The sequence below is a fragment of the Mustelus asterias genome, chromosome 23 (genome assembly GCF_964213995.1).
Source record: "Mustelus asterias chromosome 23, sMusAst1.hap1.1, whole genome shotgun sequence".
In the NCBI taxonomy this organism is placed as follows: domain Eukaryota; kingdom Metazoa; phylum Chordata; class Chondrichthyes; order Carcharhiniformes; family Triakidae; genus Mustelus; species Mustelus asterias.
The window spans coordinates 46,578,284-46,597,296 of NC_135823.1; the positions used below are offsets into that span (position 1 = coordinate 46,578,284).

General features: G+C 44.4%; 1 protein-coding gene and 1 non-coding gene across 2 annotated transcripts in view; one reads left to right on the forward strand and one right to left on the reverse strand.

Moving 5' to 3' along the window:
- LOC144510434 (ankyrin repeat and fibronectin type-III domain-containing protein 1-like) overlaps positions 1-19,013 on the reverse strand; it is an 878,059-nt gene that overhangs the window by 707,163 nt on the left and 151,883 nt on the right. Inside the window, exon 3 of the mRNA XM_078239881.1 lies at positions 2,007-2,191. Within this exon, the coding sequence (XP_078096007.1) occupies positions 2,007-2,191 (185 nt within the window). The remainder of the gene's footprint in view (positions 1-2,006; positions 2,192-19,013) is intronic.
- LOC144510932 (U2 spliceosomal RNA) lies at positions 17,333-17,519 on the forward strand. The gene has a single exon (XR_013500704.1). It is a non-coding gene; the product is annotated as a U2 spliceosomal RNA (small nuclear RNA).

Here is a 19,013-nt window from a genome sequence, read left to right on the forward strand (position 1 = left end):
AGTACAATGATTGGAAGAACATTGGAAATGTTCTTCCAATGGCTGTCAAAGGTCACCCTTGAGAAAGGCTTCAGAGTCAAACAACATCTGTAGGTGACTGGCCATTTGCAGAAACATGAGGCTGGCTCACGTTACCCTCTTATCCCTACAGTATTCTTGTGTTTCATTCTCAACTGCCAGCTGAAATAGAGGTACCAGAAAAAAACAGCATTCTAAAAATAATCTCTGTATATGTTTGTCGCAGTTTGAACACTACCTAAACCATTAGAACATTTTATTAATTCCTTGGCAAATACTAAGTGAGAACCGTTGATCCTGGAATTGTGATTTTTCACATTCTTATTAGATCCTGGAGGATCAAGAATGAACATTTCCACTCAAATGCAATAACAGGTGCTTCAAAAATCACTTACCTGTAAATGTTTAATTTTGGTTTTGTTTTGATTATTCTAGGCTTATTCTAACAGGACTTTCCTACTCACTGGCCATGATTCTCTGACCTTCTCTGTGGCTGGGGTTCTCCGGTCCTACTGCTGTGAATGGAGGTTTGGCCGAGCGCCAGATTCTCCACTCTCGCAGGCTGCAGTGGCAGGGCGCACGACATTGGAGAATTCCAGACACTTGCTCATGTCTTTCACAGCTCCAAAATGCTACTGACCTTTTCACTCTCTTTCTCCATCATAACCTTTCTTTTCCTCTCTCTTCAATTTCTGCAGAGCACTATGGTCAGCTGCTTTGAGCTTTGGCCTCCTGTTCATTTAAATATACAAACATGCCACAATCATCCTGTGTTAAAATCAAGACTGATCACACAGTCCCAATTCACTTGCCTCTTAGGCCTCAAAATTGGAACTCTTCACTTCCTCCAGTCTTCCCTTACACACATTCAAGACTGACATCAACAGATTTGGTGTAGCCCGGGTGGTACAGTGGTTCGCACTGCTACCTCGCAGCGCCAGGGACCCAGGTTCAATTCCGGCCTCGGGTCACTGTCTGTGTGGAGTCTGCACGTTCTCCCTGTGTCTGCGTGGGTTTCCTCCGGGTGCTCCCGGTTTCCTCCCACAGTCCAAAGATGTGTGGGATAGGTTGATTGGCCATGCTAAATTGACCTTTAGTGTATTAGCCGGATAAATATGAGGGGTTATGGGAATACGGCCTGGGTGGGATTGTGGTCAGTGCAGGCTCGATGGGCTGAATGGCCTCCTTCTGCACTGTAGGGATTCTAAAAAAAAATTTGTATTGAGGGTACCAAAGAATATGAATTAAAAGCAGGTAACTGGAGTTGAAATAGATATCAGATCTGTACAACCTTAAGGGGCTGACTGGCATAATCCTGTTCCTACGCTTCCTATCTATAGGCTAAAGAAGTTACTGTAACACCAACTAAATCACCAGTTTTAAATTTATTTCACTTTCTGTACTTTTTCCAACCCTGATGCTGTTCTGCAGAATGAGTTTTGCCGATCAACCAGAATTAAAGTTTTAAGTTTATTTATTAGTGTCACAAGTAAACTTACATTAACATTGCAATGAAGTTACTGTGAAAATCCCCTAGTCGCCACACTCCGGCTCCTGTTCGGGTACACTGAGGGAGAATTTAGCATGGTCAATGCACCTAACCAGCACATCTTTCAGACTGTGGGAGGAAACTGGAGCACCCAAAGGAAACCCACGCAGACACAGGGAGAATATGCAGACTCCGCACAGACAGTGACCCAAGCCAGGAATCAAACCTGGATCTCTGGAGCTGTGAGGCAGCAGTGCTAACCACTGTGCCACCCTTTCGCAACTGCTTTAAAAAAAAGTGAAATGACTTTAAATGGAGCACTGCAGACATGAATAAAATGAAAACACATTCATCCTTTACAGTCCTTGATTGAACAAGAAACTGTTGTGAATTAACCTACTTACTACTTTATAAAGTTTGTATTTTATAATGTTACACCATAAAATTACTTCATGTCAGACTTGCAGCCTATTGAAGTACAACCTAACTTTAAACTCACCGAATGATGGTACTCTACATCGCTTCTGAGTTTCTGTTGTAAGCAACAATTTACTTTGACTTCTGCCATCATCGTTATCAGGTAGAAATTCTTTGTGCGCTCTTGTAACAGTTGGTGACTGTGGAATGCTGGGTAGAGTTTGAGACTTTGCCAGCAAAGGTCGCTGCAACTTCCTGTCTAAAGACCTAAGGAGAAACCAAAAAAAGCATTTCCATCTTAATGCACAGAAAAATAAGTAACTAATTGTTACCTCATTACCCAGAGAAGAAGCGGTACACATATCCATTCCACACAGTAATTTAAGTTTCCAACATGTTAGATTGCTTGTGTGTTTGGAAAACTTCATTTATATGGTGTTTGTTAATAAAACAAGAAACAATAAAAAGTTCATCATATACTTTGGAATGTAATTTTATGTCATGAGAAATCCTTATCTCTTGTTCACAAGCCATAGACTAAGCATTTGAGTACAGAAGAGAAAGTTGACGAAAATTCCCATGACAATTCATAGCAGGTTGAAAAATGTCATTGCAACTTCAGCCCGACTCCACAAATCATTCCCAGATAAGATAGCATCACAGATTTGTCAAGTAGGCCAAACTGCCCTCTACTCTGCCCAAACAATGGGCAGACTTCTCTACTAATTGAACTAATTGTCATAACGGTGAGAATAATGGAGTGATCTGCACTGGTCTCTAAAGCACTCTCTGCACCGCAATCCTCCCATACTCACTTTTTTGGAGAGTTGGGAGTTTCGCGCTGATACGGGGGAGAGGGGGGCCAGGGCCTTGAGTGAGTGTATCTTGAGAACATTTGAGTGAGCCTGGCTTCAGAGCACTTGAGCCATTTCTCACAGTGCACCAGGAGACACCCTCCCCTCCCTCCCCATTAGCAGGGTGCTTCCCACCACCCCCCCCCCAACATATTTGCACTCCACTCTCAGAGAAGCAAAGTGTATCACTTTAACTTTCATAGTTTTCACAGTAGTACACACTGAGTGACAGTCACAATTTAATAGCATTCTAAAACATTGGGTCTTACTGTTGCCATGGAAACTTTATTGGTTGAGAATATATATTCAGTCTTGTTGAGAGTAACTATGCTTTGCAAACACAATTTCAAGTGGTAAAGCATTAAACACTGGTATATGAAATCATGCAGTCCAACTAAATGCACTGTCCAGACATATGATCATTCTGCTCTACATCACAATCATATTTCTCCCACTCAACCCCATTCTATATATCACAGAAGTAAAGGCATAACATAAGTGCAATTTTTACCTGAAAATATGGACAAAACTGCCAGAGGATGATGCATATTTGTTTAAGTGAGGGTGTTCATCTAGAGCAATGCTAAAAGGAAATTGAACTTACTGCACAGGCGTTAGCTGGGATATTTGTATCTGCTTCATCACTAGGGCGTTTCACTAGAGAGACCTGTCAGCGTCATTCAAACCAACTTTGATTAAAACCTACAATTCTTATTTTTGCAATTATGAGATTTGTAAGATTATTTCGTTTTAGGACTATATCTTTTGGGTTTATAAGATTATCATAGTTCGGCACTGGAACTTTAAATGTAGGATAGATGAAAGGGGTCATGTGATCTCTGCTGGAATCTGCCTGACAGTATGTCTGGGTAGTTTAATTATTAGAGATCAGAGGAAGTTTCAGATTGTTTTATTGAGAGCGAGGTGCAAAGTATTTATGCTTGCAGTCAATTACAGCAGTTTCTATGTCTGTGGTGAACCATAGATGGTTACCACTATGGGTACTTGTACATATGTTACTCTTGTTACTGTTGGGGTTAGGGTTGGGGTGTTCCACCTGTTAACATTGTTCTGTGGTACACTCCGTTTGGCTCCGCCTTCTTATAGGAGTATAAAGGTCACTGCTACTTCCTAGTGGCCCTTAGTCTGGGATAGTATTGTTAAGCAGTATGCTCTATTCTTGTTGCGAATAAAAGCCTTTATTCCCGGGTACGACCTGGCCTCCCGAGTGAATTAATCGCGCATCAATGTCTACAGTGAGTAGACAGAATACAGTGAGTAGGCAGAATTCTCTCATCCCACCTGAGGCAAGTTTGGTTGTGGGCAGAGTAGAGAATCTAATGGGAGCCAAAATAACAGAAACCTGCTGGCATAGTTATGTTGCAACTATCCCAGTAGCATGCTATCGGCAGGGTGGTCTTCCCGCTGACTGATGGCATGCACATAATTTGCATTAATTTGCATCTCATGTGTGCTCATTAGAACAGCTGTCTGCATGCATCCTATCAGGCATTCCCATCTTATGTCACGCCAGCGTGAAATTATGTTGGTCTAAAATCAGATTGTGAAAGAGTGGTGTGCACAAGGCAGTCCTCAGTTCACAAGAGACTTTGAACTGAGCGCAAAAAAGCCTTTCTGCCCTTGTGGTACACTGTTCACCATTCTGCCCTCCATCTCCATGCTGAACTAATCTTCTTGGACAGCACCGTGCTGCTGGACCAATGGACCCTTCTGTGTCACCATTTCAGATCAGTATAGTGCCTGGGTTTGGGGAAAAAAGGGATCTCCTTCCCCCTGGTGCCACGCACAAGTGTTTATCTGAACAGGATTATGCTGGAGGACTCATGCAACCACCACAACAAATGTCCAATGATCAACTGGGGGTGAAGTGTAAAGTGAACTGGGGTGGGGTAGGAGTGGGGGCCTGCTGAAGACAGTGTGGGGCAAGGTGGTTGGAGGGCTGTGAAAGGAGGTGTTAGGAGGGGGAGTCAAGGGCTCACAAGGAGGTGAATGAAGATGATGAATAATGGAAGGCATAGGGAAGACCAAGGTGGGGGGAGCTGGAACCTGACAAGCTGCATAAAAAGCTCACAAACAAGAGGGTAAAAGGGATACCATATCATTTACTAGAAGGGGATGCACTAAGATTCCAGATGCAGTAAGTAGAAGTCCAAGTGAGGCATGGGTGCCTCTCAAGTGATGGGGTCGGGGGAGACTGATTAAATCGAGGAACATACTTCTTCTTAAGGCTGCTTGCTAGTCTTTTCCCTCTGGGTTGCTGACATCCTGCACGGTCTGGTGAAGACAGGTGGACTGAAGAGAGTGATATGAGTGTGCTGGACTAATATTTAAATATGGCACTGGGACTCTTGAATCTACCAGCTGCCAGGGGCTGACAAATCAGCTGCCAGGCGACTGGATAGGAACTCGCCTGTGTATAATGAAAAAGATTCCAAGTGCAGAATCTGATGCAGGATCCCACCCATTCTGGCCAGCAGAACAGGCACCACCTGAGACACCTGCCACCGTACTTAGTCTCAAAATCAGAGAATTCTGCTCTTTGAGTCTCCCAAAATCCCAAAAATGCATTACACATATCAAGCTTTAGACAATTGCGCTGTAAACTATCCCTTTACTTCTAAGATAAAAGGTAGTTTGGATCAAAGATAACTAATTCAAAATTCTACTATTATGTTTCAGTTGCCATGAGGAAGAGGGTAATGGAAGCATTTTTGAGATCAGTTTGAAGGCTTCCCTATAAACCCAGGAATATTATAGACAGCAGTTGTAATTTCATCGTATGCATTCTGTAGCTGACTAAAAGGTAGAGACCAAGAGCAAGGACAAACCACTTTGAGCAGACAAAATGCTGACTCTATTGTTTACCACACAGAATATGGGTGTGAGCTTATGCTCAAACTGAAGACCAAGGTAAAAGTTTTGCCTAGCTTGGAGCTAGAAGAATAAATCTATAGTGTAGAGATAATTCTGAGAATAGAACATACCTGGCTGGGAAAGTAAAAATGAAGCAACCCATTGCAAGCTGTGAACTCTTTGTTACAAGAACTGTAATTCCATGGAGAGTGATAAATAAAAGGCAATGGTTTATTTCTGTAGTTTAAAGTTGCTTACAAAAAAGTGCTTTGCCATTACTGTTTTCTTAGTCAAGTACATTGACACAGTGTAAGTTTTAAAACATGAAGTCTTGACGCCTTTCAGCTGTTAACTGGAAGTTCAAGTTTCTGTTTAAAAGTTATTGGTCTCTATAGAGATCATAACAACATATATTTGGTCTTTTTTACCAAGGAATTTTATATTTGTAACAATATGCGTGTGTGTTCCAGTTGCTAATCATATGCCCCTATAAAATGTCTTCTAATAGGAGGAAGAGGTCAGCTGTATGTTTGCTGGGTGTCAAGTACTTGCCTCATAGGACAGAAATAGACTGGAACTGAGTCTGTAGATGGTCCTGCAACTACATGCAGTGGAGGATTGCTACAATAGCTGATTGTACCAAGATGCCATAGGATGCATCATTAGTCATTTGATGCGGTTGTAAGTCTTGGGTATGACATCACACGGAGATATATTTCCATTATCTATGCCAATTCCTAGCATTGCCCTTCTGCTGTCATTCCCTCAGCACCGTTAAAGATCTGAATGAAAATAAATCACTTGTCATCAATGAGATATGTGAAGAGCCCAGATCTTAGTGCTTTCAGTGACAGCTCAGCCTCATCTTACAACTTTGCTCAATAAGTAGCTCTGTTGCAGAAGGGCTTGAGGTTTCCCATATTCTCCCTGACAGGCTGCAGCTCAGAAAGGCAGTCACTTATACAGGTGAAGACTGTGAATTCCTCATTGTTGACACAAGCCAGGCTGTGAAGAGAACAGCGAGAAACTAATCCCTAATTTTAAAAGTGAGAGATTTGGAAAGACTGAAGGCACTTGGCTTTTCAGCCTGAAACGAGGGCATCTGTTGGGTGATCTTGTAGGAGGTATATAAGATAGTTAAGGGAATCAAAAGATGATTCCAGAATATTATGTGAAATTAATTTCTGAGAGTAGAGAAAGGGACACATTCAGTCCAGTAAAAAATATATTTAGGGCTTATAACAGGAAATTTCTTTCCACACTAGGCATGGTCAATGCATGGAATGAACCCACATAGAAAAGTGGAGGTGAAAACTCCCTGCAATCATTTGAGAGAAGAATGGATGGTACAATGAGGGAGACTTTAGGGTCTTTTTGAATGGCTGAATTTAGATGGACAGTAAAGGTTTTCCTGGTCTGTAATTACCTTGTGATGCTCTCCAACTGTACAGCTCAGTTACATACTCTAAAATGATTCCATGATGTGCTGTTGTTGAACTACCAAACTATGCTTCTTCTATGGACATTTAAAATAGTAACTCTTAGGGTGCACCAACTAAAGGAATCCCTGAGTTGGTCCTTGTCTGACAGGTTACATCTCTTGCAGCTGCACCTGCACTCGTTCCTCATCAGATTTGCTCTGCTCTTCATTTGCCATTTATTAATGGCCCCTTCCTCAGCAGTGGATATATCTGTGCTGTTGTTTGCCACCTTAGGAATGGTTTAGTTATGGTGCTGTGAGATCTTGTTTGATGTTGTACATTTGGTGCTCTTCCTCCTCTGCTTGGACACCTGCAAGAACAGGAGAATAACATACTTCAGAATGTTAACAATGAAGCAACCTTTGCAACATAGCATCACATGGCAAGACATCTTGGCATTTTTGGCTGTGCTGTTGCAACATTTGCCTGAGTGAGAGTGTGAATGAGTGTGTGAGTTAATAAGGAAATCAGGTTGAAATATAAATGACACTAGCCACAAACATGAAGTTCTTTGACATTACCCTCCCCTGTTTGCCTCCAAGCCCAGAATCTCAAGGGCTTTTTTTTTTATAAGGAAACAAGTATTGCATTTTTATTGAGTTCCTCATGTCTGCGTGTATTGATTCTTGTGTATTAACTTTTTCTGCGAGGAAATATGAAAGGGATTTATGTTGGTACCTTGTGCTGCCATCATACTTGATGCTTGGCACATTTAATAGATCAACAGATTTTTATGATAGTTTATACAATTTCCATGAACAGCCAAAGCATCCTGGTGAATTTAGAAATATAGACCATTAGCAAAATGCAGTGCTTTCCCTCTATAACAGTGTATCAAGTTTAGTAGACAACATAGTAAAATAAAGCCAAATGTTGGCCCACTTACTTTGACAATCATGCACAGTCCAGCAAATTTCTTCTCCACCTGCTCCCAGGCTCAGAACACAGTGAGACAACATTCACTTGTTCATCACCTTCATTCATTTTGCATTGTTTCTGCTCTTCATTTCAGTGTGGCCCATTCCTCCAAAAACGAGTCATCTTTTTCTGCAAATCTTCTGCAGCAAAGCTTCCAAAGCAATCTCTTGATCAGGGTCATTCTTCCCTCTTAACTTCCTTTGCCATTTTCCCCCTCAGTTATCGTATAGTTTTCAGGATGACTAGAGAGAAGTCTTTTAAGAGCCGGAACCGGATAATGTGGCCTCACACTGTGGGACTCTCAGATTGCCATGCACTGTGCACGAGGAATGGCAAAGATTTATAATTAAGAGTTAGCCTTGTATTGTAGTGCAAGATCATCAGGAAGTGCAGTAGTGCAGTAGTGTGCAGCAGCAAAAGAGCTGAGGTCCAAGTGGAACTGTTTTTTCAGTCCCATGGTTAAATTTGTTCTCAATGTGCCATTAAGCATGAAGATGGAAACAATAGAACTTCCAAATAACAAAGATCAAAATTTTAGAACAAAGCAAACCAATAAAATAATTATCCCTCCAATACTTAAATTGTGTATGAGTCTGTTGAGATAGGTGCTTTCTACTGATTTGCTGCATGAAATTTCATGTTTTATGCTGGTGGGTTGCAATCGATCATCTAAACACTTCACCAGAACAAAGCAAAATAAAACAGTCACAGAGGAACAAAAGACTCATTAAATCATCCAAATCCCTCAGGGAAAAATACAAGACACAAATGGATCCTGAAGCCTTATCCAGGATTTCACTACATTGCTTCATATTGATTGACCGATCTTTGACAGGATGCTTGACAAATAAACTTCAGCTTATTCCAACAGAGGCATGTCAACTGATGTAGAAATATACTATTGCATAGTGTGTTTTGTTTTTATCTTTTAAAAGAACAAGGACACATTCCCCATGTATCTAATATAAAAAAAGCTCACATATAATTCGTTTTGCATCAGGCTACACTGCCACATACCTGTAGCTGAGTTTACTTCTTCTTTGGTCGTGGGCTGTGAGTATATCTGGCAAGGCCAGCATTTGTTGCCCATCCCTAATTGCGCTTGACAAGGTTGTGACAAACTGCCTTCTTGAACTGCTAAAGTTAATCTGGTGTAAGTACACCCACAGTGCTGTCAGGGAGAGTATTTCAGGATTTTGACCCAGCAACAGTAAAGGAATAGCAATACAGTTTCAAGTCAGGGTGGTGTGTTGCAGGTGGTGGTTATTATCTTTGAGGATTTATTATAGACTATAAAGAGACCATGAAATAAGTAGATGTAAAATGAACAGGAACAGCTTATTCAACAGTGTTTCAGTAGCACAGTCAGTACAAGACTGCCCTCGCAACACCTGACCCGCTCTCTTAAAGGGGCATACGCCCAACTAATTACATAACATCCCTCCCCTCTTATTTCAAAAATTCCCCTCAAACATATATACAAGTTATGTAGGTATTACCCCAACATATATATAAGTCAAAACTATATACAAGGAAACATGAAACAGGGAAACATAAAAGACCTGCCAATATCAGACACCTAATTTGTGTCTACATTGACATAACCAGTCTTTCTGGGGGATGATGGTTTCTGGTCTCCTCATCTCAGGAGCCTTCTTGGATGTAATTTCCCAAAATTCAGGAAGCTCTTGTCACACATTTATGGTTTCCTCTCGAAATTGGTTTCTGTCTTCCATAGCAATGCCACCTCCATGGGAAAGCCTACCCCTTCCTCAGGGACACTCAGCTTGGTCGGTTCCCCTGGCTCCGCCTGAAACTATTCAGGATCAGGATCTTGGCCCTCCGTTGATAAGGTGCGGTGGCCAGCTGATCCATGTGCCTCCTCCAGACCAGCTCACCACTGGCCCTGTTTGGTTCGCCACCGTCACTGGGACCCATTTCTCTCCCAACACGTAGTTCCTGGCCAGCATGGACTCTCCTTTCTGGAAACTCCTTGACTTGGAATTCCTCTCCCGTCAGACCATCTGTCCTTCCTGATTCCTTTCACCATTTTTCTCATCTCATCTGGCCGCAAGAGAGCAAACGTGGCCATCACGTTCCGACTAAACATTAACGATGACGGTGAATACTGGGCCTATTACGATACGAACTGAAAAATTCATTCACTCACTTTCCAAGCAAACCCTCTCCTTGGGAAGCTTTCAGCACCTGGTTTAAGGTTTCGATGAACCTCTCCAACTTTGTCACAGGGTGATATGGATTGGACTCCTTGGCAGTCAAGATATTCCCCAACTTCTGAACCACAAACTGGGGCCCATTGTCGCAGACCACTTGTTTGGGATTTACAAATCTAACAAATAATTCATCAAGTTGGTCTATTGTCGCCTCTGCAGACACTGACTTCATGATTGCCCCTTCTGGCTACTTGGAGTGGGCATCGACCACCACCAAATGCATTTGTCCTTCCACTGGACCTGCAAAGTCGACATGGATCCTTTGCTATGTAGCTTCAGGCCATTTCCATGTGAAGGGGGCGAAAATAGCGGCATCTTCCTTACAAGAGCACAAGATTCAGAAGAACCTGTCTTTTCCTTGATCTGGGAGTCTACACTCGGCCACCAAAAGTAGCTTCTGGCAATCCCCTTCATTTGCACTACGCCCAGGGTACCCTTGGTGCACTTGTTCCAGCACCGTTCCTCTTAACGTGGGAGGAACGACCACTCTCCTCTCACACAACAGACATTTTTTTCCGATACGGACAACTCCCACCTCCTAGACAGATAGGGATGTAAATCTGGCTGATTTCTATGGCTGGTCCTCCCTCTCAAGACTAAATCCATGACTTGACTTAAGACTAAGTCATTCTGGGTAGCGTTCCGCACCTGGGCTGGTCATCTTCTTCAAATTACTCTCTAAGAAAAACACTGAGGCCAGGATTCTCCCCAAAAAATTCTAAGTTCCCAATTTGCATGAAAACAGGAGGAACTCCCGCCATTTTTTCCGTGTGATTTTTAGATTGAATCTCCCACACTCTGCGCATCACAGAGTGCCTGAGTGGGATTCCTCTGAAAATCAAGGGGTGGGGGCCTATTCCTGCCCGAGAGGCTGGCAGCATTGCGCTGACTGGGCCACTGTGCATGCGCCGATCTGTCAGCACGGAGATCGGCACATGTGCAGTGGCCCCACATTGCCGGCCTCCCAATCACTGGCCAGCCCCACAAACCCCCATTGCTGTCCTCCCGGACCAGTCCCGATGTTCCCTCCTCCCCACAGCCCCTATTTCCCTGATGCCTCCCCCAACCTCCCCGACCCCGTACCCGGCCAGCCCCAGCTCCTGATCCCCCACCTCGGCAGCCCTGACCCCGCCTCCCCCCCTCCCCCAGCAGTCCTGACCACCAACCCCCCACCTGGCAGCCCTCGCCCCCTGACAGTCTCGACCTACCCCTGCCCAGATGGCCAGCCCCGATAGAACATAAAACATTACAGCACAGTACAGGTCTTTCGGCCCTCGATGTTGCGCTGACCAATGAAACCAATCTAAAGCCCATCTAACCTACACTATTCCAATATCATCCATATGTTTATCCAATGACCATTTAAATGCCCTTAAATGTTGGCGAGTCCACTACTGCTGCAGGCAGGGCATTCCACGCCCTTACTACTCTCTGAGTGAAGAACCTACCTCTGACATCTGTCCTATATCTATCACCCTTCAATTTAAAGCTATGTCCCCTCGTGCTAGCTATCACCATCCGAGGAAAAAGGCTCTCACTATCCACCCTATCTAATCCTCTGATCATCTTGTATGCCTCTATTAAGTCACCTCTTAACCTCTCTCTAACGAAAACAACCTCAAGTCTCTCAGCCTTTCCTCATAAGACCTTCCCACCATACCAGGCAACATCCTAGTAAATCTCCTCTGCACCCTTTCCAATGCTTCCACATCCTTCCTATAGTGCGGCGATCAGAACTGTACACAATACACCAAGTGCGGCCGCATCAGAGTTTTGTATAGCTGCAACATGACCTCCTGGCTCCGAAACTCAAACCCTCTACCAATAAAAGCTAACACTCCATACGCCTTCTTAACAACCCTATCAACCTGGGTGCCAACTTTCAGGGATCTATGCACATGGACAGCGAGATCTCTCTGTTCATCCACACTATTAAGTATCTTACCATTAGCCCAGTACTCTGTAATCCTGTTACTCCTTCCAAAGTGAATCACCTCAGACTTTTCCACATTGAACTCCATTTGCCACCTCTCAGCCCAGCTCGGCAGCTTATCTATATCCCTCTGTAACCTGCAACAACCTTCCGCACTGTCCACAACTCCACCGACTTTAGTGTCATCCGCAAATTTACTAACCCATCCTTCTACACCCTCATCCAGGTCATTTATAAAAATGACAAACAGCAGTGGCCCCAAAACAGATCCTTGCGGTACACCACTAGTGACTGAACTCCAGGATGAACATTTCCCATCAACCACCACCCTCTGTCTTCTCACAGCTAGCCAATTCCTGATCCAAAACGCTAAATCACCCTCAATCCCATGCGTCTGTATCTTCTGCAATAGCTTACCGTGGGGAACCTTATCAAACGCTTTACTGAAATCCATATACACCACATCAACTGCTTTACCCTCATCCACCTCTTTGGTCACTTTCTCAAAGAACTCAATAAGGTTTGTGAGGCACGACCTACCCTTCACAAAACCGTGTTGACTATCCCTAATCAAATTATTCCTTTCTAGATGATTATAAATCCTATCTCTTATGATCCTTTCCAAAACTTTGCCCACAAGAGAAGTAAGGCTCACCGGTCTATAATTACCAGGGTTGTCTCTACTCCCCTTCTTGAACAAGGGGACAACATTTGCTATCCTCCAGTCTTCTGGCACTATTCCTGTAGACAATGACGACATAAAGATCAAAGCCAAAGGCTCTGCAATCTCCTCCCTAGCCTCCCAGAGAATCCTAGGATAAATCCCATCCGGCCCAGGGGACTTATCTATTTTCACACTTTCCAGAATTGCTAACACCTCCTCCTTATTAACCTCAATCCCGTCTAGTCCAATAGCCTGTATCTCAGTATTCTCCTCAACAACATTGTCTTTTTCCTGCGTGAATACTGATGGAAAATATTCATTTAGCGCCTCTCCTATCTCTTCAGACTCCACGCACAACTTCCCACTACTGTCCTTGACTGGCCCTAATCTTGCCCTAGTCATTCTTTTATTCCTGACATACCTATAGAAAGCTTTAGGGTTTTCCTTGATCCTACCTGCCAAATACTTCTCATCTCCCCTCCTGGCTCTTCTTAGCTCTCTCTTTAGGTCCTTCCTGGCTAACTTGTAACTCTCACGCGCCTTAACTGAGCCTTCACGTCTCATCTTTACATAAGTCTCCTTCTTCCTCTTCACAAGAAATTCAACTTCTTTAGTAAACCACGGTTCCCTCGCTCGACCACTTCCTCCCTGCCTGACAGGTACATACTTATCAAGGACACACGGTAGCTGTTCCTTGAACAAGCTCCACATTTCAATTGTGCCCATCCTTTGCAGTTTCCTTCCCCAACCTATGCATCCTAAATCTCTCCTAATCGCATCATAATTTCCTTTCCCCCAGCTATAACTCTTGCCCTTCGGTATATACCTATCCCTTTCCATCACGAAAGTAAACATAACTGAATTGTGGTCACTGTCACCAAAGTGCTCACCTACCTCCAAATCTAACACCTGGTCTGGTTCATTACCCAGTACCAAATCCAATGTGGCCTCGCCTCTTGTTGGCCTATCTACATACCGTCTCCCCTCCCTCTGCCACTGATTCTGAATGCAGAATGACAGCGGGATCTCCCCAACAGGCCCCACCCGCCTTGGCACTGCTCAATGTCCATGGGCAATGCTAAGGTGCCCTTGGGCATTGCCAGTTTGCCCCTTGGACAGTGCCCAAGGGTCACCTCCCCTTACCCCCAACCTCATGAGGGGCCTCATTGGCCTCTCTCCACTCCAGCGGGGCCAGCTGCCTGGTTCTCCGTTAGTGGAGAGAGTTGTAAACCCCGCTGAAGTGACTCACTCCCGGTGGAGGGGGAGAGGCACTAGTGGGCTCGGAGACTTCAATCCTGGGCCCACAAATGACAGGGAAATCTCATGACATGGAGTTGCCAGCGTTAGATTGGGGTAGGCACAGTAAGTAGTCTCATAACACCAGGTTAAAGTCCACAGGTTTATTTGGTAGCACGAGCTTTCAGAGCACTGCCCCTTCATCAGGTGACTCACCTGATGAAGGGGCAGTGCTCCAAAAGCTCATGCTACCATATAAACCTGTTGGACTTTAACCTGGTGTTGTGAAAGTGCTTCCTATGGAAATCCCAGTTAGCATATTGACATTAGCTCCGTGCCAATTTCCGGTGCAGAGCTGATTACTGTGAAAATCTTGGGCTGGGAGACACACCCAGTGGGAAGCCCACAAAACGGCCTCTGCTAATGTCACCCAATCACCCCCTTAATTTTTAAATTTTAATCTGGAACCCCCATTCTTTCAAGGAGAGACAGCCTTGAAAGAGCACTACCTTGCTTCTCTGATTGTTGATTTCGTATGTCATAACAGTATGCTGATAGAAGTAGTGCCCATGTGAGAATTTCTTCAACCCAAACCCAATACTCAATTCTTCCTTTTCAATCTGGGCATAGTGTTCCTCTGTTTTCGTCAAAGACCTTGACATGAAGGCAACGGGTCTTTCCTCTCCATTTAGACAATATATGCAACAATACAGTGACAACCCCATAAGGCAAGGCATCGCAGGCTAATTGCAATGGCAACTTCGGGTCGAAATGGGTTAGCACTTCTGACCTCCTTAAGGCTTGTTTTGCCTCCTGCTAAGCCTCCTCACACCCTTGGGTCCATCTCCATGGCCGACCTTTCCCAAGCAGCCGGTGTAGAACTTTCAGTATGGTTGCCAGATCTGGCACGAACTTGCCATAGTAGTTTATCAACCCCCAGGAATGATCATAATTGCGAAACGTTATCTAGTCTCGGTATCCATCCATAACACTGGACCCCCGGTAACCCACTTAGTATTAGATCTGGAAAAGAGCTGGTGCTGGCATGATGCCAAAGGGAAGTCGCTAGTAGCGAAAAAGTCCCCGATGAGATACTATCATCGTAGATGGTTGGGACTCTTCCGCGCCACCCATTTGGAGATAGGGCTGTGACAGGTCAATCGTCAATAATTTCTTCCCTGCTGCAAATCCACTCAACTGGTTCTTAATGAGAGCAAGTGGGTATTGATCCACACGCAGTGCTGGGTTGATGGTGACCTTGAAGTCCCACAGGTTCTAAATGTGCCAACTGTTTTTTAAAACTGGAACAATTGGGGTGGCCTATACACTGGTGGTTACTGGTTCCAATGCCTCCATGTTCACCAGCCACTCTAGTTCTACCTCCACTTTCGGCCGGATGGCATATGGTACCAGACAGGATAACATAGATTAATCTTTAAAAATACCAACGATTGCAGCAGATGTAACATGTTAATTTAATACCTGAGTAATATCCTTACACTCATGTTTTATTCAAGAATCTCCTAATACATTCATTGAAACCCTACAGTGCAGTCAGAGGTCGTCCAGCCCATAGAGTCTGCACCGAAAGCCATACATCCATAACCCCGTGTATTTACACTGATAATGCCCCTGGCACTACGGGGCAATTAGTCCTGGTCAATCAAGCTAACCTGGGCATTTTTTGGCATACGGGAGGAAACCGAAGTACCCGAAGAAAACCCACACAGGCCTGACGAGAACATGCAAACTCCACACTGACAGTCACCTGAGGCCAGAATTGAATCCAGGTCCCTGGTGCTGAGAGGCAGTAGTGTGAAACATTGTGCCACCATGCTGTCTCGTACAAAATATTAGTCAAGACCTCAACCGAAATTTGGCATGCATTTTGGGATACCACGCCATGAGAAGGATGGGGTCAATTTTCTTTCTATTTAATAAGGCCCGCTAAACCTTGATTTTAATGGTTCACCCATCACTCATAATAATACTAATGATTCATCACCATTGAAAAAAACTACAAATATCTGAACTCTTAGATGTTTCTTTTTCCATCTCATGCTGTGTTTACTTTGAAATGTTGTCCAGCTAACTTAACAGCGCAGTTAATCTCTCCCAAAAGATTGACACATAACCCAACAATGTAGTCTCATAACATGACACGGCAAAGTCAATGGACGAGTCTCAGACTTCAACTGAATTTTAATTTCGACCCCTTCCATCTCACCCAGGGTCCCCTTGAACATGTCCTCCTTCTTATCCAGGATGACTTGTCGACCTTTTCTCAAGTCTGCCAGCCTATTCACTACGCCTCAATTTAATTTCAATTTCTGCAACCAGGAGCATCCAAACAAAGCAGGTTAGCCACCCTTGACTGTGTACAATAGTAACTCCGCACCCTGATCCTTTAGCTGTACCTTCACCAGCACATATCCTTTCAGTGGCATCATTTGTTCTGTGTAATAATCTTGTGCTTTTAATTGATCTCTGTACACTAAGTCAGCGACACCACTGCCCCCGTATCCACCTCCAATTGAATGGTCTTTCCTTCTACCTTGAGAAGGACTCAGAACCAATTGGTTTCCCCTCAGACTGATATTTGGCCAAAATTCTATAGATTTAGGCTCTTCTGTTTCCTCCACAGATTCGGCTGACTCCCTGTCCCCTTCCTGGCTGGCGGCATGTACCTTATGCCTCGTCTTCAGGTTAGTCTCTCTCTGACTCCCCTTTTCCTCTTTCAATTCCACCCTAAAATTTCAGGCAATATGCCCCACTTGCCCACATGTGTGGCATCGGGCTTCACGAGTCCAGCATGTTGACTCTCTGGCCTGACTTGCCACCTCGGAGGCATTCTGTAGTTGGCACCATGTTCTGCAGTGCTTCAGCTAGTTTGTGAATTCAGGCACTGACACCCAACTGTGTTGCCTCATTAGTGACCAATTCCATCGCAGTAGCTATTTCAAAGGCTACTTTGAAGTCTAGGACTTGTTTTGTTAAAAGTTTTTGTTGGATGGCTTCATTACAGAGACCACAAATTAAACTGTCCCATAAAGCATCTTGAAGAAATCCACCAAATTCACAGTGCTCTGCCAGTCAGCCTATCCGCAGCCAATGAGCTCAGAAGTCGGCCCCGATTGGACAAAGAACAAAGAACAAAAGAAATTACAGCACAGGGACAGACCCTTCAGCCCTCCAACCCTCACCGACCATGCTGCCCGATTGAACCAAAACCAAAATCAAGTGTAGTATCTGTTCTTATCAGTTTAATATCTGATACGTCCCCTATCTGGGGGCCAAATATTAAGCGGATTTTTGGAACAGGGCGGTGGGAGAGGGGCTTGCTCCTTCCACTCCACGCATTGGCCTGGTCTTGCAGTGCCTCCAGGAACCATATCCCTCCATTCGTGTATTTGTCAAGACGTCCCTTAAAAGTCACTATCGTAACTGCTTCCACTACCTCCCCCGGCAGCGAGTTCCAGGCACCCACCTGCCTAGTACATTTCCTTTAAACTTTGCCCCTCGCACCTTAAACCTATGCCCCCCAGTAATTGACTCTTCCACCCTGGGAAAAAGCTTCTGACTATCCACTCTGTCCATGCCTCTCATAATCTTGTAGACTTCTCTCAGGTAGCCCCTCAACTTCCGTCGTTCCAGTGGGAACAAACCAAGTTTCTCCAACCTCTCCTCATAGCTGATGCCCTCCATACCAGGCAACATCCTGGTAAATCTTTTCTGTACCCTCTCCAAAACCTCCACATCCTTCTGGTAGTGTGGCGACCAGAATTGAACACAATATTCCAAGTGCAGCCTAACTAAGGTTCCATAAAGCATGACTTGCCAATTTTTAAAACTTAATGCCCCAGCCAATGAAGGCAAGCATGCCCTATGCCTTCTTGACTACCTTCTCCACCTGCATTGCCACTTTCAGTGACCTGTGTACCAGTACACCCAGATCCCTCTGCCTATCAATACTCTGAAGGGTTCTGCCATTTATTGTATATTTCCTACCTGTTTTAGACCTTCCAAAATGCACTACCACACATTTGTCCAGATTAAACGCCATTTGCCATCTCTCCGCCCAAGTCTCCAACCGATCTATATCCTGCTGTATTCTCTGATGGTCCTCATCACTATCCGCAAATCCACCAACCTTTGTGTCATCCACAAACTTACTAATCAAACCAATTGCATTTTCCTCCAAATCATTTATACATATTACAAACAGCAAAGGTCCCAGCACTGGTCCCTGAGGAATGTCACTTGTCACAGCCCTCCATTCAGAAACGCACCCTTCCACTGCTACCTCTGTCTTCCATGACCGAGCCAGTTCTGTATCCACCTTGCCAGCTCACCTCTGATCACATGCAACTTCACCTTCTGCACCAGTCTGCCATGAGGCACCTTGTCAAAGGCCTTACTAAAGTCCATGTAGACAACATCCACTGCCCTACCCTCATCAATCATCTTCGTCACTTCCTCGAAAAACTCGATCAAGTTGGTGAGACACGACCTCCCCTTCATAAAACCATGTTGCCTCTCACGAATACGTTCACTTATTTCCAAGTGGGAATAAATGCTGTCTCGAAGAATCCTCTCCAATAATTTCCCTACCACTGATGTCAGGCTCACCGGCCTGTAATTACCTGAATTATTCTTGCTACCTTTTTTAAACAAAGGAACAACACTGGCTATTCTCCAATCCTCTGGGACCTCCGCTGTAGCCAGTGAGGATACAAAGATTTCTCTCAAGGCCCCAGCAATTTGCTCCCTTGCCTCTCTCAGTATTCTGGGGTATATCCCATCAGGCCCTGGGGACTTCTCTACCTTAATGTTTCTCAAGAAGCCCAATACCTCCTCCTTTTTGATCTCAACATGACTCAAACTATCTACACATC